This window comes from Neoarius graeffei, chromosome 15, assembly GCF_027579695.1.
Source record: "Neoarius graeffei isolate fNeoGra1 chromosome 15, fNeoGra1.pri, whole genome shotgun sequence".
Lineage (NCBI taxonomy): Eukaryota > Metazoa > Chordata > Actinopteri > Siluriformes > Ariidae > Neoarius > Neoarius graeffei.
In genome coordinates, this window is record NC_083583.1 from 52901548 (window position 1) to 52925670 (window position 24123).

The 24123-nt window shown below is 48.9% G+C and overlaps 1 protein-coding gene across 2 annotated transcripts; it reads left to right on the forward strand.

The window, feature by feature from the left end:
- Positions 1-181: 181 nt before the first annotated feature.
- On the forward strand, positions 182-23515 carry si:ch73-40i7.5 (amyloid-beta A4 precursor protein-binding family A member 1). Of its 2 annotated transcripts, XM_060941604.1 has the most exons (12): positions 182-399; positions 15569-15658; positions 15792-16870; positions 16957-16993; positions 17096-17241; positions 18665-18751; positions 18868-19044; positions 19194-19367; positions 21761-21973; positions 22293-22412; positions 22491-22631; positions 22735-23515. In XM_060941604.1, exons 3-12 carry the CDS (start codon positions 15872-15874, stop codon positions 22804-22806), a joined length of 2166 nt encoding a protein of 721 aa, XP_060797587.1. In that variant the 5' UTR covers positions 182-399; positions 15569-15658; positions 15792-15871; the 3' UTR covers positions 22807-23515. The 2 variants fall into 2 exon arrangements, with proteins under 2 accessions (XP_060797587.1, XP_060797588.1); XM_060941605.1 differs by lacking the exon at positions 19194-19367.
- Positions 23516-24123: the final 608 nt, after the last annotated feature.

The following is a 24123-nucleotide window of genomic DNA, read 5'->3' on the forward strand; positions in this document are numbered from 1 at the left end:
AGAAATTATATCTAAACGAGAAAATAAATGCAGAAGTGATCTGAGGAAACGCGTGACGACAGAAAAAGAGAACAAATAAAGTATTAGTTTTGTTAGTTTGTGCTCCATGGTACAGAGATCGATTGTGCAGTCGATGATTAGTCACGACTTCGTGGCCCGCGCATGCGCAATGAGGACGGGTTTGAGACGGTGATGTTTGGAAATGGAGATGAGCTCATCTGAGAGTTGTTGAGTTATTTCTGTCTCGCTGTTGGTAATTCCGCTGTAATCGTCGCATTTGTGACTGGATTTTATTTTAAGAGTAAAGAATTGGGCGCAGACAGATACAGACGGATTTTAAGATGAACCACGTCAACTTTATTGCGTCGGTGAAAAGTTCCAGGTCACTCGGTAAATAAGGTGAGCAGATGAGTTTAATGAGTTCCGCTGGGATTGGACCGGAAAGTGATGGGATTGAGATAAAGAGTGTGTGTACACAGACTGCCTGTAGACTAATATGGTTTGTTCACTGCTTTAACTGACTTAATAGTGTATGTTTTCTCGGGGAATGTGATTTTTACGTGGTAAACTAATACACACAGGGTTTGGGAAAGCTAGAGCATGTGGGACGCTACACAACCAGAGAGAGAGAAGAGAGGACAGAGAGACGCTACACAACCAGAGAGAGAGAGAGAGGACAGGACAGAGAGACGCTACACAACCAGAGAGAGAGAGAGGACAGGACAGGGAGACGCTACACAACCAGAGAGAGAGAGAGGACAGGACAGGGAGACGCTACACAACCAGAGAGAGGACAGGGAGACGCTACACAACCAGAGAGAGGACAGGGAGACGCTACACAACCAGAGAGAGGACAGGGAGACGCTACACAACCAGAGAGAGGACAGGGAGACGCTACACAACCAGAGAGAGGACAGGGAGACGCTACACAACCAGAGAGAGGACAGGGAGACGCTACACAACCAGAGAGAGGACAGGGAGACGCTACACAACCAGAGAGAGGACAGGGAGACGCTACACAACCAGAGAGAGGACAGGACAGGGAGACGCTACACAACCAGAGAGAGGACAGGACAGGGAGACGCTACACAACCAGAGAGAGAGGACAGGACAGGGAGACGCTACACAACCAGAGAGAGAGGACAGGACAGGGAGACGCTACACAACCAGAGAGAGAGGACAGGACAGGGAGACGCTACACAACCAGAGAGAGAGGACAGGACAGGGAGACGCTACACAACCAGAGAGAGAGGACAGGACAGGGAGACGCTACACAACCAGAGAGAGAGGACAGGACAGGGAGACGCTACACAACCAGAGAGAGAGGACAGGACGGAGACGCTACACAACCAGAGAGAGAGGACAGGACGGAGACGCTACACAACCAGAGAGAGAGTACAGGACGGAGACGCTACACAACCAGAGAGAGAGGACAGGACAGGGAGACGCTACACAACCAGAGAGAGAGGACAGGACAGGGAGACGCTACACAACCAGAGAGAGAGAAGAGAGGACAGGGAGACGCTACACAACCAGAGAGAGGACAGGACAGGGAGACGCTACACAACCAGAGAGAGGACAGGACAGGGAGACGCTACACAACCAGAGAGAGGACAGGACAGGGAGACGCTACACAACCAGAGAGAGGACAGGACAGGGAGACGCTACACAACCAGAGAGAGGACAGGACAGGGAGACGCTACACAACCAGAGAGAGAGAAGAGAGGACAGAGAGACGCTACACAACCAGAGAGAGGACAGGACAGGGAGACGCTACACAACCAGAGAGAGGACAGGACAGGGAGACGCTACACAACCAGAGAGAGGACAGGACAGGGAGACGCTACACAACCAGAGAGAGGACAGGACAGGGAGACGCTACACAACCAGAGAGAGGACAGGACAGGGAGACGCTACACAACCAGAGAGAGGACAGGACAGGGAGACGCTACACAACCAGAGAGAGGACAGGACAGGGAGACGCTACACAACCAGAGAGAGGACAGGACAGGGAGACGCTACACAACCAGAGAGAGGACAGGACAGGGAGACGCTACACAACCAGAGAGAGGACAGGACAGGGAGACGCTACACAACCAGAGAGAGGACAGGACAGGGAGACGCTACACAACCAGAGAGAGGACAGGACAGGGAGACGCTACACAACCAGAGAGAGGACAGGACAGGGAGACGCTACACAACCAGAGAGAGAGAGAGAGAGGACAGGACAGGGAGACGCTACACAACCAGAGAGAGAGGGAGGACAGGACAGGGAGACGCTACACAACCAGAGAGAGAGGGAGGACAGGACAGGGAGACGCTACACAACCAGAGAGAGAGGACAGGACAGGGAGACGCTACACAACCAGAGAGAGAGAAGAGAGGACAGGGAGACGCTACACAACCAGAGAGAGGACAGGACAGGGAGACGCTACACAACCAGAGAGAGGACAGGACAGGGAGACGCTACACAACCAGAGAGAGGACAGGACAGGGAGACGCTACACAACCAGAGAGAGGACAGGACAGGGAGACGCTACACAACCAGAGAGAGGACAGGACAGGGAGACGCTACACAACCAGAGAGAGGACAGGACAGGGAGACGCTACACAACCAGAGAGAGGACAGGACAGGGAGACGCTACACAACCAGAGAGAGGACAGGACAGGGAGACGCTACACAACCAGAGAGAGGACAGGACAGGGAGACGCTACACAACCAGAGAGAGGACAGGACAGGGAGACGCTACACAACCAGAGAGAGGACAGGACAGGGAGACGCTACACAACCAGAGAGAGGACAGGACAGGGAGACGCTACACAACCAGAGAGAGGACAGGACAGGGAGACGCTACACAACCAGAGAGAGGACAGGACAGGGAGACGCTACACAACCAGAGAGAGGACAGGACAGGGAGACGCTACACAACCAGAGAGAGGACAGGACAGGGAGACGCTACACAACCAGAGAGAGGACAGGACAGGGAGACGCTACACAACCAGAGAGAGGACAGGACAGGGAGACGCTACACAACCAGAGAGAGGACAGGACAGGGAGACGCTACACAACCAGAGAGAGAGAGAGAGAGGACAGGACAGGGAGACGCTACACAACCAGAGAGAGAGGGAGGACAGGACAGGGAGACGCTACACAACCAGAGAGAGAGGGAGGACAGGACAGGGAGACGCTACACAACCAGAGAGAGAGGGAGGACAGGACAGGGAGACGCTACACAACCAGAGAGAGAGGACAGGACAGGGAGACGCTACACAACCAGAGAGAGAGGACAGGACAGGGAGACGCTACACAACCAGAGAGAGAGGACAGGACAGGGAGACGCTACACAACCAGAGAGAGAGGACAGGACAGGGAGACGCTACACAACCAGAGAGAGAGGACAGGACAGGGAGACGCTACACAACCAGAGAGAGAGAGAGGGGACAGGGAGACGCTACACAACCAGAGGGAGGACAGGACAGGGAGACGCTACACAACCAGAGAGAGGACAGGACAGGGAGACGCTACACATCCAGAGAGAGGACAGGACAGGGAGACGCTACACAACCAGAGAGAGAGGACAGGACAGGGAGACGCTACACAACCAGAGAGAGAGGACAGGACAGGGAGACGCTACACAACCAGAGAGAGAGAGAGGGGACAGGGAGACGCTACACAACCAGAGAGAGAACAGGACAGGGAGACGCTACACATCCAGAGAGAGGACAGGACAGGGAGACGCTACACATCCAGAGAGAGGACAGGACAGGGAGACGCTACACAACCAGAGAGAGAGGACAGGACAGGGAGACGCTACACAACCAGAGAGAGAGGACAGGACAGGGAGACGCTACACAACCAGAGAGAGAGGACAGGACAGGGAGACGCTACACAACCAGAGAGAGAGGACAGGACAGGGAGACGCTACACAACCAGAGAGAGGACAGGACAGGGAGACGCTACACAACCAGAGAGAGGACAGGACAGGGAGACGCTACACAACCAGAGAGAGAGGGGACAGGACAGGGAGACGCTACACAACCAGAGAGAGAGGGGACAGGACAGGGAGACGCTACACAACCAGAGAGAGAGGGGACAGGACAGGGAGACGCTACACAACCAGAGAGAGAGGGGACAGGACAGGGAGACGCTACACAACCAGAGAGAGAGAGAGGACAGGACAGGGAGACGCTACACAACCAGAGAGAGAGAGGACAGGACAGGGAGACGCTACACAACCAGAGAGAGGGAGGACAGGACAGGGAGACGCTACACAACCAGAGAGAGAGGACAGGACAGGGAGACGCTACACATCCAGAGAGAGGACAGGACAGGGAGACGCTACACAACCAGAGAGAGAGGACAGGACAGGGAGACGCTACACAACCAGAGAGAGAGGACAGGACAGGGAGACACTACACATCCAGAGAGAGAGAGAGAGGACAGGACAGGGAGACGCTACACATCCAGTGAGAGGACAGGACAGGGAGACGCTACACATCCAGTGAGAGGACAGGACAGGGAGACACTACACATCCAGAGAGAGGACAGGACAGGGAGACGCTACACAGCCAGAGAGAGAGGACAGGGAGACGCTACACAACCAGAGAGAGAGGATAGGACAGGGAGACGCTACACAACCAGAGAGAGAGAGAACAGGACAGGGAGACGCTACACAACCAGAGAGAGAGGATAGGACAGGGAGACGCTACACAGAGAGAGAGAGGACAGGGAGACGCTACACAACCAGAGAGAGAGAACAGGACAGGGAGACGCTACACAACCAGAGAGAGAGAGACAGGACAGGGAGGCGCTACACAACCAGAGAGAGAGAGACAGGACAGGGAGACGCTACACAGCCAGAGAGACAGGACAGGACGGAGACGCTACACAACCAGAGAGACAGGACAGGACGGAGACGCTACACAACCAGAGAGACAGGACAGGACGGATACGCTACACAACCAGAGAGACAGGACAGGACGGATACGCTACACAACCAGAGAGAGAGGACAGGACGGAGACGCTACACAACCAGAGAGAGAGAACAGGAGGGAGACGCTACACAACCAGAGAGAGAGGATAGGGAGACGCTACACAACCAGAGAGACAGGACAGGGAGACGCTACACAACCAGAGAGAGGACAGGACAGGGAGACGCTACACAACCAGAGAGAGAGGGGACAGGACAGGGAGACGCTACACAACCAGAGAGAGGACAGGACAGGGAGACGCTACACAACCAGAGAGAGAGAGGACAGGACAGGGAGACGCTACACAATCAGAGAGAGAGGACAGGACAGGGAGACACTACACAACCAGAGAGAGAAGAGAGGACAGGACAGGGAGAAGCTACACAATCAGAGAGAGGACAGGACAGGGAGACGCTACACAACCAGAGAGAGGACAGGACAGGGAGACGCTACACAACCAGAGAGAGGACAGGACAGGGAGACGCTACACAACCAGAGAGAGGACAGGGAGACGCTACACAACCAGAGAGAGGACAGGACAGGGAGACGCTACACACCCAAAGAGAGGACAGGACAGGACAGGGAGAAGCTACATAATCAGAGAGAGAGAACAAGACAGGGAGACGCTGCACAACCAGAGAGGGAAGTGAGGACAGGGCAGGGAGACGCTACACAACCAGCGAGCGAGAGAGGACAGGACGGAGATGCTACACAACCAGAGAGAGAGGAGAGGACAGGACAGGGAGACGCTACACAACCAGAGAGAGAGAGAGGACAGGACGGAGACGCTACACAACCAGCAAGCGAGAGAGGACAGGACGGAGACGCTACACAACCAGACAGAGAGAGAGGGAGGACAGGACAGGGAGACGCTACACAACCAGAGAGAGAGAGAGGGAGGACAGGACAGGGAGACGCTACACAACCAGAGAGAGAGGGAGGACAGGACAGGGAAACGCTACACAACCAGAGAGAGAGAGAGAGAGGGGACAGGGAGACGCTACACAACCAGAGAGAGAGGGAGGACAGGACAGGGAGACACTACACAACCAGAGAGAGAGAGAGAGAGAGGGAGGACAGGGAGATGCTACACAACCAGAGAGAGAGAGAGAGAGGACAGGGAGATGCTACACAACCAGAGAGAGAGAGAGAGGGGACAGGGAGATGCTACACAACCAGAGAGAGAGAGAGGGGACAGGGAGACGCTACACAACCAGAGAGAGAAGAGAGGACACGACAGGGAGATGCTACACAACCAGAGAGAGAGGACAGGACGGAGACGCTACACAACCAGAGCAGGGGCTTCAAAGTTTGGGAGAATAGCAGGGTACAAATAATTTACAGCAGGGTGCAAAATGGTAAAATGTCTGCCAGCAGCAGACATAATGCATGCAAAGCGTGCAGGGATATATATATAGATAGATAGAGAGAGAGAGAGAGAGAGAGAGAGAGAGATATGCAAGTACGAATTTTTCATGGGGCGGGATGGTTTGGAACAGGCCATCTAAAATTGGGATAACATTTACCCGGGACGGGTATTTGAGGCGGGTCGTCTAGCTTAAGCTTGATTAGCGTTGTTACGCACGCCAGTGTTTCCCACAGAATTTTTGGAGACTATGGGGGCAGCCCATGGGGGAGGCGCGGGGGTTGTTTAAAATTGAGTGATATGTTAAATATTAAGTTATTACTGAAAAACTATTGATTAAAAAAAAACAGACACTGAGAAATGGTCCTATAAACAACTTTACCAATATAAAAGATTACCAGGACTACAGAAATGCAGAAAAATAGGCTTTACTTATCCAAATGCACCTGTTGGTTCAAAAGTTAAAGTGCAGAGAACCTCACAGCACAACATGAAGTTACCTTAAAATATAATATAAATGCCTCAGCTTTCATGTAAGAAAAAAAACTATTAATACTAGTACTGTGTGCAGGCAGTCTCTCCTGAAGACTAAATTAAACAATAATTATAAACTAATAAAATAAATGGCTCAGGCTTCATAGAAGAAAAAAAACAATTTGAACAGAATCTCACAGTATGATGCTGAAGCTGCCTAAACAATGGAAAATAAAATACCATTTTGGCAAAAACGTTGGCATCCATTAATTTCTTGTATTAAGTAAAAAAAATATGTTGCCAGATATTGCTGACGTTTTACAGCCCAAAATATGTTCAAAACCCGCCAAAATGCACTTAAAACCGCCCAATTGGGCGGGAACACGCGCAATCTGGCAACACAGGTGGCAGTAATGTCTGCACTCGTGTCGAGGATGTAAACACAATCTGGCAACACAGGTGGCAGTAATGGCTGCACTCATGTCGAGAATGTAAACACAATCTGGCAACACAGGGGCAGTAATGGCTGCACTCGTGTCGAGGATGTAAACACAGTTGACGCGGCAACGGACATACATGACATAGTGGATGTAATTTACGTTCACAACTTTTTTTGCTGTCAGAAATATTTAATATTAAATTTTGTGACTCGACTGACAATAGCCGGCAGCATAACAAGCCACAGCCGGCGATTTGCCGCCGGTGACCGGCTACTTTTGAGACCGCTGCCAGAGAGAGAGGACAGGACGGAGACGCTACACAACCAGAGAGAGAGGACAGGACGGAGACGCTACACAACCAGAGAGAGAGAGGACAGGACAGGGAAACGCTACACAACCAGAGAGAGAGAGAGAGGACAGGACAGGGAGACGCTACACAACCAGAGAGACAGGACAGGGAGACACTACACAACCAGAGAGACAGGACAGGGAGACGCTACACAACCAGAGAGACAGGACAGGGAGACGCTACACAACCAGAGAGAGAGAGAGAGGGAGGACAGGACAGGGAGATGCTACACAACCAGAGAGAGAGGAGAAGACAGGACAGGGAGATGCTACCTAACCAGTCAAAAGTTTGGATACCCCTTCTAATTCAATGTTTTTTCTTTATTTTTATTAACTAAGACACTTCATGTCTTAAAAAGTAATGATGGATGTCGTTTCTCTTTACTTAGTTGAGCGGTTCTTGATATATGGATTACTACAGTTGTGGAATAGGGCTATTTACTGTTACATTACTGTTTACATTTGATCTCAAATGCATTATGAAGTCAAGAAATTGCACTAATTAACTTTTGATGAGGCACCTGTTAATTGAAAAGCATTCCAGGTGCCGACCTCATGAAGCTGGTTAAGATAATGCCAATAGTGTACAAAGCGTCATCAAGGTAAACGCTGGCTACTTTGAAGAATCTAAAATACGAAACATTTGTTTACTACATAATGCCATTATGTTCCAGATGTTATTTCATAGTTTTGATGTCTTCAGTATTGTTCTACAATGTAGAAAATTAGTCCAAATTCAGAAAAAACGATGAATGAATAGGGGTGTCCAAACTGGGAGGAAAAAAAAGGCACTTGTATCATACTGTGCAGAACTCTTATGCACATGTGACGAAAAGCAAAGGTACCAAAATATGTCAAAAATAATAAATGTTTCTACATAAAAAAATTACAAAGAGCAGTAAACGGTAATAAATGAAACAAAGAGCAATATTTGGAGTAACGGACCCTTTGCTTAAAAAAAAAAATTGTCTAGGGTACAATGTGTGCAGTTTTGTAAGAAAATGAGCTGCAAGTTTTACTGAGCATCTTGTAAAACCAGACACAGTTCTTCTGGAAACTTTCACATCTTATTTTTGCAGCAAAACCCTTCATTATGTTGTGTTTTTTTTTGTGTTTTTTTGTCTGAAAAGTGGTCTCTTACATAATGGACCGCTTTCTTTACTGACATACAAACATTTTTCCGTAACATTTAATTTTGTGCTGGAAAATTAATGTCTGGAAATCTAAAATGTCTGTATTGAGTCGATAATGTAGAAATCGTAAAATAAAAATCTATTTTAAAAAAGTTTCTACTAAAGAAAAAAAAATGCGGTGCCTAATGCCGCTTTTCCACTACCAACGCGGCTGAGCCGTGCCGTGCTGAGTCGAGCTGAGCGGGGCTGTTGGAGTTGCATTTCGACTACAACCACGCTGAACCGTGCTGGCTGGAAGTGGGTGGACATATTGGGTGGAGTTAGCGAAAGTGGGTGGACGTCACGTGATGTCGTTAGGTGGCGCAAACAGTGACATCAGTGACCTTTTAAGCGGTAGTCTCACGACCCGGATAGTAAACAATAAACATGGAGTCGTTAGTGTTGCTGGTCTTGGTGCTGTGGCTTGTTGTCACCGACAACGCCAACAGATACTGGCAAGAACGTATAGATGAGGCGAGGCGCATAAGACTTCAGAAATTCTCGTAATTCTTCTTCTTCCGGGTTTACGGTGTTTACAGATCCCAGCGTGCTCGCGGGGCGTATGTGGGCATGTGAGGACACTCCTCCTCACCAATCAGTGCACAGGGGAGTGTCTCCTCACGCCCCTAGCTCCACTCGGCTCGGTTGGGCTCGCTTCAGCCTCACTCCAAAACCGTGCGAGTTCTATTTCGTTTCTACTGACCGCCAGAGGCGGTGCTTTCAGCACATGGATATCCATCACACGAACGTGCAGGTCGAGTAATAGTAACAACAAAGTCACGTGTGACCTGGGTGACGTCACCCCGTGACCCCGGCATAAAAGACCGGTAAACCCAGGAAGTGACCTCTTACATCTTCTCGCGTTTGCAGGTTGCGAGTTGGGTTGAAATTTGGACAAAGCGCTGAGGTAGTTTCGTTACCCGTAGGGTTGGGGCTGTGCTTATGCACCCTCCAAGAAACTGCGCTAAGTCCACCAACTCTTGTCGTTATATTCGTATTGATTTATTACTCCGTAAGCTGAGCGCTCTCGCTCGGTGGAGTTAGCTGATTAGCCCTCCGGGGCGGTGTCCTCACCGCTGGAGGCCGGCTTGTTTTCGCTTCAGGTAAGCGGGTTTCATTTATTTAAATTAAAGCGGCGTTCCTCTCGCCGCTGTTTATCAGTTCTGCGGCGCTCGGCGCCTATCCTTGTTAATATTATTAACCACCTTGTTTTGTGTAGCCTCGCCACCGGCCTGTTCACAGGCCGGCTGTCTTGTGTGTTGTATTCGTATTGATTTATTACTCCGTTAAGCTGAGCGCTCTCGCTCGGTGGAGTTAGCTGATTAGTCCTCCGGGGCGGTGTCCTCACCGCTGGAGGCCGGCTTGTCTTCATTCAGGTAAGCGGTTTTCATTCATTTAATTTAAAGCGGTGTTTCTCGCCGCTGTTTATCAGTTCTGTGGCGCACTGCGCCTATCTTTGTTAATATTATTAACCGCCTTATTTTGTGTAGCCTTGTCTCCGGCCTGCTCACAGGCCGGCGGTCTTGTGTGTTGTATTGTTTGTTACTCCGTTAAGCTGAGCGCTCTCGCTCGGTGGAGTTAGCTGATTAGTCCTCCGGGGCGGTGTCCTCACCGCTGGAGGCTGGCTTGTTGTCGCCCAGGTAAGCGGTTTTCATTCATCTAAATTAAAACGGTGTTTCTCGCCGCTGCTTATCAGTGCTGTGGTGCACGGCGCCTATCCTTGTTAATATTCCCGACCACGGGTGTGTTCGCCCGGTCGTTTTTCATTACCGCCTGATTGTTTATTTTGGGCTGCTTACTTGGGGTGTTCTCGCCCTATTTTTTAAGTTCCCTTCTGCCAGCCAGGCGTCATGGACCTCTTCTCTCGCTGCGCCAACTGCCGGTCCCCCTCGAACCGGAGGACGGCCACCGCGAGTGCCCCTCATGCCTGGGTATTGATCACCTGCGGCAGGGGCTGACGGACATGGCCTGCGCAGACTGCATGTGCCTGAGCGTGGCTGCGCGGACCGCCGGGCTGGCTCGGCTGGATTCTCCGTCTGACATCCCCCGGGCCTCGGGGGGACAGGACACGGTGTCGGCTGCAGCAGCGGGGCCCAGCAAACGCCGTGGGTTCCCCCACACGTCTTCGCTTTTAAGGCGAAAAAGAAGCGCTCGGGCGATTTGGCTCAGAAGGTGGAGGTGATGTCCACCGAGCTGGAGGAGATGAAGGCCCTGCTGGCGAATCTTCAGCCTCCGCCACAGGGGGCAGTGTTCCCGCTGCAGGGCCCTGGCGGCAATGCAGGACACCCCTACCTATGGCCTCCTGCAGATGCCCAACATTGAGAAGCGGCTTTCATTCATTTAAATTAAAGCGGTGTTTCTCACCGCTGTTTATCAGTTCTGTGGCGCACAGTGCCTATCCTTGTTAATATTATCAACCGCTTGTTTTGTGTAGCCTTGTCTCCGGCCTGCTCACGGGCCGGCTGTCTTGTGTGTTATATTCGTATTGTTTGTTACTCCGTTAAGCTGAGCGCTCTCGCTCGGTGGAGTTAGCTGACTAGCCCTCCGAGGCGTGTCCTCGCTGCTGGAGGCCGGTTTGTTGTCGCTCAGGTAAGCGGTCTTCATTCATTTAAATTAAAGCGGTGTTTCTCGCCGCTGTTTATCAGTTCTGTAGCGCACGGCGCCATCCTTGTTAATATTCCCGACCACGGGTGTGTTCGCCCGGTCGTTTATTTTTTTATTTCCGCCTGATAGTTTATTTTGGGCTACTTACTTGGAGCGTTCTCGCCCTATTTAAGTTCCCTTCTGCCAGCCAGGTGTCATGGACCCCCAGACGCTGGAGGGGACGAGCGCGGCATCACGGGAGCTGTGTGACGCGGCTCCAGGCCTTTGCCTACTCGTCGCGGGAACTGGGCCGGCTGATGTCGTATCTCACCCTCGGCCGCCAGCAGATATGGCGGGCACAGTCCCCTCTGGCCGAGCCCGACCGGCGTGTGCTGCACTCTCTCCCTGTTGTCCCCGGGGAGCTGTTTGGCGAAGCCACTCAGCAAGCCCTGGATCGGAGTGCCCAGGTCATCTAGGCGTAACAGCAGTTCGCTGGCCCCCGCCAGGCCCACCACCATGGCAATGCTGCCCAGTCCTTCAGGGGGCCCACACCGACTCTGTCTCGGCCACGCACCCGCCAGGAGACCAGACGGGTTGATGACTTTCGCCACCCCACCACCTCCCGGACCCGCGGTGCCGCCCCCTACACCCAGTCCACTCCTCGTCGCCCCCATGGTGACCGACGGGGGCGCTCTGGACGGCGCTGACATCAGCGTGCCGGCGGTCGGCCGCTTTTCCAGCGAACAGCTCCAAAGCTGGAGAGCGTTGACCCCTGGGTGCTGGTGACCCTCACCGAGGGTTACCGCATCCATTTCTGCCGCCGTCCACCACGTTTCATGGGGTCAAACACCACCGTGAGCCATCCGGGGAAGTCCCTCGTCCCCCGGCAGGAAATTGCCACCCTCCTGGAGAAAGGAGCAGTCTCTCCCGTCGACAGGCAGAGACAGCAAGGTGGGTTCTACTCCAGGTATTTTCTGGTTCCGAAGGATGGCGGTATCCGCCCGATCCTCGACCTGAGGTCCCTCAATTCCCACTGAGGACCATGAGGTTCCGCATGCTGCGTACAGTGGATGTCTTACACCACATCCAGGCGGGCGACTGGTTTGTCACCTTCGACCTGAAAGACGCCTACTTCCATGCTCCCATTGTGCCACACCACAGGCAGTTCCTGCGGTTTGCCTTCGAGGGCCAGGCTTTCGAGTTCAATGTTCTGCCCTTTGGGATACCGCTGGCACCCCGTGTGTTCACCGGATGTGCGGCAGCGGCATCGGCACTACTTCAGGCAAGGGGTTTGCGTGTCCTGCCCTACCTGGACGACTGGCTTGTCTGTTCACGGTCAGCAGCTCAGGCCCGCACCAACATCGCGACTGTGCTCTCGCATGTCGTAGAGCTGGGGCTCAGGGTGAATTACAAGAAGAGCTCGCTGGTGCCCAGCCGGGAGACGACTTTCTCGGGCATGCACCTGGATTCGAGGTCGTTGATGGTAACTCCCTCCCAGACCAGGATCCACAACATCCGCCTACTGCTTGGCCGCTTCGGACGGGGTAGGTCACTCGCCCTGAAGACCTTTCAGCGCCTGCTGGGCATGCTTACGGCAGCCTCCTCTCTGGTCCCGCTGGGACTTCTGGACTTATGCCGCTTCAGAGGTGGTTCAACGGTCTCCACCTCCACCCGGTGCTGCACGGGCGCAGCACATCAACGTGCTGGAGCTACGGGCTGTGTTCCTCGGCCTACAGCACTTCCTCTTAGGCCTGACCGGCAGACACGTTCTGGTGCGGACGGACAACGCTACGGTAGTGTACCACATCAACCACCAGGGAGGCACAAAGTCCCTCCAGTGCTTGGAAGTGGCTGGCCAACTTCTGCGGTGGGCCCATCGACATCTCTTGAGCCTGTGTGCCATGTACTTGCCAGGCACTGCCAACAGGGCAGCAGATCTGCTGTCCCGCCAGGACCCCGATCCCGGGGAATAGAGACTCAACCCAGCGGTGGTTCTCGCCATCTGGGAACGTTTTGGCAGGGCAGAGGTGGACCTCTTTGCCTGCCAGGAGTCGACATACTGCCCTCTGTGGTTCAGCCTCCACGGCCCCAGTCCCCTGGGCCAGGATGCGCTGGCGCATGCTTGGCCGAGGCAACTGCTGTATGCCTCCCCCCCTCTGCTGCTGATCGTGCCAACCCTACACAGGGTTGCGATGGACCACCACGGGCTGCTGCTTGTCGCCCCCCCCCCGGTGGCCGGGCAGAGTGTGGTTCCCAAGTTGCTGCAACTTCTGAACGGCGACCCCTGGTGCCTGCCAGTGAGGACTGACCTGCTATCACAGCTGGGAGGGCAGATCTGGCACCCGGATCCAGCCCGTCTGCAGCTCTGGGTATGGCCGCTGAAGGGCCGGACCCCCTGCGAGGTCCTTGTGAGCCGGCAGTGGTCAATACCATTGCAAGCTCTCGGGCACCCCCCACCAATGCCCTCTATGCCAACAGATGGAGGCTTTTCTCCAACTGGTGCTTAACTCGGGGGGAGGAGCCTACATGCTGCCCCCTGCCGACCATTTGACTGTTCCGCCAGTCTCTGCTTTGATAAGGGTCTTACCCCTGCCACCATCAAGGTCTATGCAGCTGCCATCTCTGCTCAGCATGCCAGAGTTGGGGGAAGGACCGTGGGGTCCCACGCCTTGGTGGCACGTTTCTTGAAGGGTGCTCTCCGGTTGAGACCCCCCCGACGGAGCCGGGTACCCACATGGGACCTTCATTGGTGCTGCAGGCTCTCTGCGACGCACCGTTCTGAGCCCCTGCTCACGGCAGACATTTCATGGCTCTTCCTGAAGACTGCTTTTCTTCTGGCCATTACATCGATGAGGCGCGTCGGGGAACTACACGCGCTGTCAGTCAGTGGGGAGTGCCTGCAGTGGCACTCCGGCGACAGTGGGGTCACCCTGTGGCCTAACCCCTCTTTCCTCCCAAAGACCCTCTCTGCTACCTTCGTCAACCAGCCCCTTAGCCTTGCGGCGTTCGAGGCGGGCCATGGTGAGAGGTCGGAACTTTTGTGCCCAGTTCGCGCCCTCAGGGTGTACGTGTCGCGTACAGAGGGCTTCCGTAGGAGTGACGCCCTGTTTCTGTGCCACACAGGACCGTCGAGGGGTCTGGCGCTCTCTAAGCAGAGGCTATCCAAGTGGATAGTCGAGGCCATATTACATGCCTACAGGCACGGTGGCTTCCCGATTCCTCCGGCTGCCAGGGCGCACTCTGCACGGGGCGTGGTAGCCTCATGGGCATCACTGAAGGGCGTGCCCCTTTCAGACATATGCAGCGCAGCCTCCTGGGCTTCCAGCTGCACCTTCACCAGGTTTTACCGTCTTAATGTCGTCCCACATAATCCTGTGGCGACGGCTGTCATTCCAGGCCCGTCGCAGCAGCACTGGGTACGGGTAGGCACTCCTCATGACCTGGTTGGTATTAGTCATCCATGTGCTGAAAGCACCGCCTCTGGCGGTCAGTAGAAACGAAATAGAACGAGGGTTATGTATATAACCGCGGTTCTATGAGTTTCGGATGACCGCCAGAGCTTGGCAGTCACTCGGAGTGTACACGAGAAGATTTGCCAAGAGGTCACTTCCTGGGTTTACCGGTCTTTTATGCCGGGGTCACGGGGTGACGTCACCCAGGTCACACGTGACTTTGTTGTTACTATTACTCGACCTGCACGTTCGTGTGATGGATATCCATGTGCTGAAAGCACCGCCTCTGGCGGTCATCCGAAACTCATAGAACCGCGGTTATATACATAACCCTCGTTTTGGGTGCTAAGCAGGGCTGAAGCGAGCTGAGTCGTGCTGCTCTGAGGTAGTCGAAACGCGAGCCGTGTCGGGCTGAAGTGAGCTGAAAAAGGGTCGTGGAAAAGGGCCATATGACTTGCCTAGTACTGTGTGTATAGGCATTACAATATGTTTTAATGTATTAAAGTATAGCTTTTTATACTTTTGATGATTTGAAGATGTGATCATAAGGTTAACATAACTTTTCAATAAAATCAAAATTAAATTCATAACCTTCACAGGAGGGTGTTGTTAGGGTCCCACTGTATGAACAATATAATGGCATTGCTCTGGTATTGGTACATATTGTGATTGCGATATTTCTCGATATGTTTTTGGATAAATGCTCAATTGCATATTGCAAGTTTCTGATCCTGTGATCATGATTCACAAACCATTTTGTAGCTGTAGATGTTACGATTATTTCTTGAAGCAAGAAAGAATCATCGAAGGCAAGGACACCTTTCCTTCAGCCTCATCTTTGTAGCAAATGAAGTGAGTAGATCAATAATTTGTTCTTCCAATCACTGACCATCTTTCATGCTCTGGAGTTAATGACACCTATTTAACAATATCTTAACTCTTCCCTTCTCACACCCACCATAATGGATAAAATAACTTTTTGCAGCAAAATGAGTGGCTTGTTAGCTGAACCGTGACAAGCGGAAACCCTTTATCTTTCTTGTCAACTGCACTGACCAACCTGGCATGGAGAAGCAGGTGGACATCACTCACAATAAGGTGACGACGTCATCATTTAAAGATGAGGGTCTGGAGAGTTCCACACAGGCTGAGAACCATTCTAAACTGGAGGACCAGGATTCCTTTAATCCAACAGAGCCCCCTCCTCTGGACTGGAGGTCTGACTCTTCCAGTGAAGCATGTTCACTTGGAGATATTGAAGAACCTGGATCTTTCTCCATGGGCACGCCATTAGATGAATTAAGTGATTATGGGGCTCACAACACAAGCTTTACACCAACAGACCTTGAGAATCTTCCAAATCAGGAAGCTGAAGAAGAACTCCCAAATCAAGAAGCTGAAGATCGCACAAATAATACACAGAGAATGAACAAATCTACTATTCCTGAACCATTGGAGAAGAATTTAGAGAAGACAAGGCAAAAGCCAACTAAGAACCGTCAACAACATGACTTGGACCACTCTCACATTCAGGATCTGCTTCATCAGCTTCAGCTCTTTCACCCAACACCTGCTTCTAAAGACCCTTCTCCAGAACCAGAAAGGTCAACTCTCAGTGCCGACTGTGTAACCGAGAACCTCTCCTCTTCATCCTTGGTGCCTGACATTAGTGCTTCTCAAACATGCGCGGAGGGAAGCACAGTATCTGGCCTTCTTTTCACTGTGAGCCATCAGAAGGAGCTCCTAGAGCTGCTGGAGGACCCAGAACCTCAAGAAGCCCAAGAGTTTCAGGAATCTCAGGAAGACCGCCCCATTTTTACAGAACAGACTACTGAGAGCCATACTGGGAACATTTCACAGCTGCGTGACTGCCAGACGAGGTACATAACAAGAAGTGGTGAGGCAGATGAAATGGTTTCTGTTTCATATGGCTCAGACATCTGGCATAGCCCCTTTCAGGATGAGCTTATGGTGTCGGTCTACTCGGAGGGCGAAGTCATGGAACAGTGGCAGCAGTCTAAATGTGTGTTGTCTGATGAGTTGGCCTCTCGTAGAGCTGATATGGTAGGTGAAACTTTATTTATTGTACAAAAGCTAAAATCAGTTAAATGGAGCAATTGTGTAACCTTTTGCTCTTTTTCATTGAACAGGAAGCCGAGTCTGAAGGTCAGGCTTCATATAAAGACGGTAGGAGAATTTAATATATGAATTCTAGAAGGCAGAACTGCAGAAAATGCATAGAAGATATTTTGAGATGATGTTAATGATGATGATGATTGTTATTATTAGTGCCTGGTCCTTGTGATCCTGAGGATCTGCTGGATGGGATCATATTTGGAGCTAAATACCTTGGTTCCACGCAGATGCAAACCGATAGGAACCCCTCCACTAATGCTCGAATGGCTCAGGCACAAGAAGCTGTAGATCGCATCAAGGTGAAATATCTAATCGGCCGCTCAAATTGTACGCCGTTCCTGTTTCAGCGTTTCCTATAAAACTGTCAGGTCCTGTCTGCTTTTGTAGTCCATTCATTGATCCATTCTCCTTCCACTCTTTCCTCGTAAGGGTCACTGTGGCAACTTGCCACCAAGTAAGGATCAGCTCACCACTGTCTGCCTCTTTCTTTACCCAAGTGTCCAAATCATATCTCCACCAGTCTGATAATGCAAACACAAAAGTGATGGTTCATCTTTAGCCCAAGGTGCTCCAGTACTAAGTACACTTCTGAGCAAAGTTTATTTGTTATTGACTTGCACAGAAGTTTTGAGATTTCATTGTTCCTCACAAATGATGCATCTCCACCATCGTTCTCAGCATCAGTATGGGCACTGAAGTTCCTTAATAGCACTATGGAGTCAGTCGGAGGTAACCTCTCGAGAATTATTTGGTGCATATGCACAAACAGCAGTCAGAATTTTCCTTTCTGAGATTTGAGACCTCATAGAAGCAACCCTCTTATCCACCGGGGAAAACCTCCCACTTATGACCCCCTTGGTTTGGGGCTTGTGAGTATCCCTACACCCACCTGAGGCTTCTGTAGGACCTCCAGGCAAGAACGGAGAAGTATTCTTTTAAGTTCGTTTCTTAAGACACGTATTTTTAAGTATGTTACCTCGCTTGTTGACAGTTTCAGCGAACACTTCCGCCTTCTTCAAAACAGTCACCAGATGTCGAGTGGTGACGTGCCTTATCAGCTGATGTTACTCTATGGAGGCGTGAACGTCCCGCCCAATTTGACAGGTAGTCCACGCCTCCTGCTGTCAGGTCGCTGGCCACCACTCGACATCTGGTGACTGTTTTGAAGAAGGCGGAAGTGTTCGCCGAAACTGTCAACAAGCAAGGTAACATACTTAAAAATACGTGTCTTAAGAAACTAACTTAAAAGAATAGTTATAATTATCAGACAGAATGAATTTTCACTACATAAGAACGGAGAAGTACTGGAGCCTGTACTATGTCTGAACTACATCTCGTCATAAATTTCCATCTCCCATGCTTACGAGTGAGGTGTTTTTTGTTCCCCACCATGTCCCCAAAGTCAATTTCCATTGCATCAGTCTAATCCATCTGAGACTCTATCACATATAGTTCATGCTGCATGACTGGCATTAGACATGACCTATACCATTCTTCTTATGGAGGAGGAGCCTACATTATGGCTTCATGTTGTCATTTCAGTCTGAACCTGACTGAATTAGACACGGGCTGGATCCCAGTGACCCGACTTCTGGCAGAAAGCATTTTCTTAAGTACCTTTAATGGGGGTCATTATTATTGCTTTCTGTGTGTTGTATTGCACTGGTCTGTACAAAAGTCGCTTAAAGTGAGCTCACTTGCTATTGTACGTCTCTAAAACAGGCGCCTGAAGGAGAATCTCAGCCAATGACCGAGGTGGACCTTTTCATCTCCACTCAGAGAATCAAAGTGTTGAATGCAGATACCCAGGTATTTATTTTTTTTATTTTAGTACAAGGGCACTATGTGATCATTTAACATAATTAATCTCCATCTGTCAGTCTGCGACACATTGCGAGACTCTTCGTTTCTGGATTTGTCCTTAGGAAGCTATGATGGACCATCCTCTGCAGATGATCTCCTATATCGCAGACATCGGAAGTCTTGTGGTGTTGATGGTGCGCAGGAAACCAATAGATCATCAAACTGCAGATTCAGCGGCTTGCTCTTCATCACCACCTAAGAAATACTGGATGATTTGCCATGTGTTCTCCTCTGATGATGTGAGTTTTCCCAACTCGTATGTTAGAATTGTATGGTTAAGGGAAAACATGTATCCTAATTTTCTACATTCATATGCTCAGTTTAGATCATTTCTATGGTTTAAAGAACATTATCGAATTATGTAATCGCCTGTATTTGTCTGGTGTAGGCACAGGTTATAGCTCAGGCTATTGGCCAGGCATTTGGTGTGGCATATCAGCAATTTTTGCAAGCAAATGGAATTAAAGCCGACGAATTCCGACCAGGGGAGTACTGCCTGGGTTCACAGGAACTCTATAACGGAGATCTGGTGCACTTTTCACAATCTGAAAATATCAGAGAGGTAGGACAGTTGATTAAAATGAAAATCTTCTTGATATCAGTCTGCATTTCACCAGAAACAGGATAAAACATCTCAAAATATTATCTGGAATTCCAAAAGGGAATGGGCTATATTGTAATCATGGTGTATTATTATTATTATTATTATTATTATTGTTACAGGGATCCCAGACGTCCGCTATTTAGCGGAATTCCGCTATTTTTCTAGCCAAAGTAGTGGTGGTTTTTTTTTTTTAATCTCTTGTATATCCGTTAAAAATATGTTTGTTTAAGTAAAATGACCAGCAAAATACGTTCTGATTTGGTTTGCTTGTTTAGCGATGTTTTTGTCAGCTTCGTTTGTTCTCGTTGACATTCGGGAACACTCGGAAGTTAAATTGATGTAAATACCGCGAGACTGTACGCGATAGAACGAGGAAACAATATGGCTGCGCCCATTTGCTAGAAAATGTGTTTTAACTCCATTCGTGCTTTTGTTTCTAATGCGTTGAACTTAATTCAATATGCAGGGCTGTGAAATTTCCGCGGATTCTGTCGCGAAAAATATCATCTTCACAAAACGTCTATTTTTGCATTAAAAATCATTGGGGGGGGGTCTAGTCGGTTTTAATCGCCTTGCATGAGACCAGCGGCTCAATACAGCCGGACTCGCGGAGTTTTATGCCAGCTGAGCGTGGAACACATCTTGACTGTGACTCAGGAGCAGTGTTGCCAGATTGGGCGGTTTCAAGTGCATTTTGGTGGGTTTTGAACATATTTTGGGCTGGAAAACGTCAGCAGTATCTGGCAACACTGCTCAGGAGTGCATGACAGAGATAAAAATAGCTATTGCGTGACCTGGCACCGCGTACGTGAATTTTGTACTTACAGGGTACATAGTTAAGATGCCATCAAAAAGGAAAGCTAAGGAGGTGTTTGAGAGAGATGCAAAGAGGGCTAGAAAAGAACACACGCACAGACTGAAGGAAAAGATGAAAAAGAACAAGTTTGCAAAACTGAAAGAGATGGTGTTAAAGAAAAGAAAATTAAAAGACTTTCATTAGATGCTGTTTGACAGACTATGAGCATTTTGTAAATAGCTTTAATAGAGGAATGCAAATACTATAGAACTAATAACTAATAGCCTTACTGAAAGATGAATTGAAAGAAATAGCTGGGAGTGATGCAAAGAGGAATAGAAGGAGCCAGAAGTAAAAGAAAAGATGTAAAATATTAGATAAGAAACATTAGTTTTTTTAAACTTTTGCTCTGTAGACAAGAGACATTGTGACAGATTCTTGGAAAAAGCCAGGACATAATACAAGAATTAAGTGTAATTTGGAAGACAACAGGTATCTCTCACTTAAATATTGAGCATGATTTTTCACAAAGTCATTTTGAAAGGCCTATCAAAGTTTTCTTTTATTAACATTTCTTTAAATTATTTACACTTTTTTTTACTTTTATTTTGATTAAGAGATAAAATACATAGGCACTTATTAGATATTTCAAGGTATTTTACATGGATCTTTCATTTTAAAAGAGAAAACTGTTGATAGGTATTTTATATGGCAAAATGAAGACCAAGACTAGTCAAATATTTACTTGTTGAGATCAATTTTTTACTTGCAGGAAATGCTCAGAATACACCATATAACAACTAAAATGGCTTGGTGTCTGGGACCCTGTGGGCCCCAGACCCCCGGCTTATGCTGGGGGGCTGTGCCCCCCAGACCCCCCCTTTTCCTCGGATTTCTTATTTACAATTTCACAGCCCTGAATATGTCGTGGAAAAAAGATATCGTCCATAAAAGAGATAGCGGAACAGTGTCCGGGTTAGAAGTATATTCTTCAAAGCTACATTTTCATCTAATTTTTATAAATAAAAATTTTTTTTTTGCCACTTATGTTATTGATTACAAAATATGGCATCAAATAGATACACATTATTGTTAAATTCTGTTGCTTTTCTATGTTAAATCTATGTAAAAAATGTGTTCTATAGCATCTTTAAATGTTAAAATCTCAACAGCTTCAGGGGGCTTGCAGCACCCTTGACCCCTGCTGATAGTTTCTTACATTCCTCTATTTTTTTCAATTACTGCTGGGATCCCTGTTGTTATTATTTTAATTTTATTTATTAATTTTTTTAAACAAGCAAAACTTATTTAATTACACTAGGGATGCCTATGTTCCTGAAGGGTTGTAGATCACCAAAACCAGACTTGGGTAACCTCTGCATTAGACAATCTTTCTTGTCAGTGTCAGTTTTCTTATGTTTGCTTATTGATCATCATTGCTGAATTTAAGTGTTTGAGCCTCATTGTTAGACAGGTGATTTTTTTATTTTTCTTTTTTTTTTTTTCCTTGGGGGAAAAAAATATAAAAATGTCTTTTCCTCTCATTGCTGGTAAGATTTGCATAATAAAGAAGGTTGGAGAGATCCTGGGTATAGCTGTAGTAGAATCTGGTTGGGGCTCCATCCTGCCCACAGTGGTGGTGGCCAACCTGCTGCACGGCGGCGTAGCCGAGCGCTCGGGGGATCTAAGCATCGGAGACCGCATCATGTCTGTGAACGGGGCCAGCCTGGTGGGCCTTCCCATCACCACGTGTCACAACATCATCAGAGTGAGTTCAAATACTGCGGTTTACTTTTTATTTTTGTTCAACTCAAGCAAGATGGCTGCTATTGATTCTCTGTTGGTCATACTTTTATTAGCTCAAGTATAGAAAACAAAGATCAGCACAGCTTGCCAATAAGACACTCTGATAAAATAATATTTTGAAAGAATGTAACGCTGTATTGCTCAGGAATGCTGAAAGACCATTACATCCCTGTTGCAATTGGACAGTTGGGTCATATGACATGGAAAAAATATCATGTTTATGCTGGATCCACAGTTATGATGGAGATATGAGAGTTAATTTGTCTCCTTTTACCCAACAGGACTTGAAAAACCAGTCCCAGGTGAAGCTCAGCATAGTCCACTGTCCACCTGTCACCATGGCCATTATTAAGCGACCTGACCCAAAATACCAGCTGGGCTTCAGTGTAGAGGATGGAATTGTACGTTGAATTATTGCTGTGTAATAAACCTTTAAAATGTGACCGATGCCTTTTTTTTAAATCTTGATTTGCGATCAGATTTGCAGTTTAATGCGCGGAGGCATCGCAGAGAGGGGCGGCATTCGGGTTGGTCATCGCATTATTGAAATCAATGGGCAGAGTGTGGTAGCCACGCCACATGAGAAAATCATCCAGATCCTCACAAATGCTGTCGGAGAGGTGAGGGTACACACTGGGGTGCTTTGAAAATTACTATTGACTGGGGAAAAAAACTACATTCATTGGCAATAAAAATAATAATAATAGTTTGCTCTTTTAATAGATTCATTTGAAGACGATGCCATCATCCACCTATCGTCTCCTAACCGGACAAGAGCAGCCCCTGTTCCTCTGAAAAAGACGAATCATGCAATACCTTATCATCGAATACAGCTTTTCATTCTAAATACCCTGACAGAGTGACGAGCAGTGACTCTTTTTGGTATTAACTGTCACTCCATACACTTCATCTGGATCTTACAAATCACTGCTGAAAACATGGAGCACTATTTTACAGTTTGTCAAGCTTAAAGCAGGAAGTTCAGAAATGATTAGGATTTGCACAGCATGCACATTTGTATTCCATTGTGCCTTTGTGGAGAAATTTGTGCAGGTGTGTTGTTTTGCATGAATGTGTTTCACCAAAATTTGTACGTTTGAGTAAGTCGGCTTTCCTGAGCCGGTCACCAGCATCCTCTTTGCTGTATGGGTGGTAGGTTTGCATGCTGTGTTTAATACTTGTGCCTCAGTGCCTGCAAAAATGAATTAAGTGACCTCAAGGTGTCTGCTTTTAGCAATAAGAGATTATATATTTAAGCTGCTGTGTTAGATTAAAAATGTCTACTGTCTCTGTGTGAATTTTATGATTTTTATACATTTTATTTTTAGTCATGAGCGTTTTATGATATATGAACTATATATTTAAAGTCTTCAATGTCAACAGAAAGGGGAAGATTTGACTTTCTCTCAGTGGCCATGTAGGTTACGAAATGTCTGCTTTCAACATCCTCTTGTCATTGGTCTGGTTTGTGCTGCCTCTATTAAAGCAGGAGGTCTTTGTTAAATGAGTGCTTGTTATTGTTGTAAATGGGTTGGTGAATGAAGAGAGTCAGACTTTATGGACATGTTACATCAACACAGTGTTTCCTCTCTGTGTGTGTACGCGCGCGCGTAAAAGAAGCCTCTTGTATGGAAGTCTCTTTCCACCACAATAACAATGATGAAGAAGAAGCCTTTATTTGTCATATGCACACTCAAGACCCACGTGGACACAGGGAGAACATGCAAACTCCACACAGAAAGGCCTCCCATCGGTCACTGGGCTCGAACCCAGAACCTTCTTGCTGTGAAGTGACTGTGCTAACCACTACACTACATCACTATTATCATCTCATCTCATTATCTCTAGCTGCTTTATCCTGTTCTACAGGGTTGCAGGCAAGCTGGAGCCTATCCCAGCTGACTACGGGCGAAAGGCGGGGTACACCCTGGACAAGTCGCCAGGTCATCACAGGGCTGACACACAGACACAGACAACCATTCACACTCACATTCACACCTACGGTCAATTTAGAGTCACCAGTTAACCTAACCTGCATGTCTTTGGACTGTGGGGGAAACCGGAGCACCCGGAGGAAACCCACGCGGACACGGGGAGAACATGCAAACTCCG

Excerpts from the sequence above, each read along its gene's own strand:
- si:ch73-40i7.5 (XM_060941604.1), top strand. The coding sequence starts at position 15,872 with ATGGAGAAGCAGGTGGACATCACTCACAATAAGGTGACGACGTCATCA. Across the intron at positions 19,045-19,193 it reads ATGTGTTCTCCTCTGATGAT|GCACAGGTTATAGCTCAGGC; the intron begins GTGAGTTTTCCC and ends TGTCTGGTGTAG. Across the intron at positions 22,632-22,734 it reads TCACAAATGCTGTCGGAGAG|ATTCATTTGAAGACGATGCC; the intron begins GTGAGGGTACAC and ends CTCTTTTAATAG.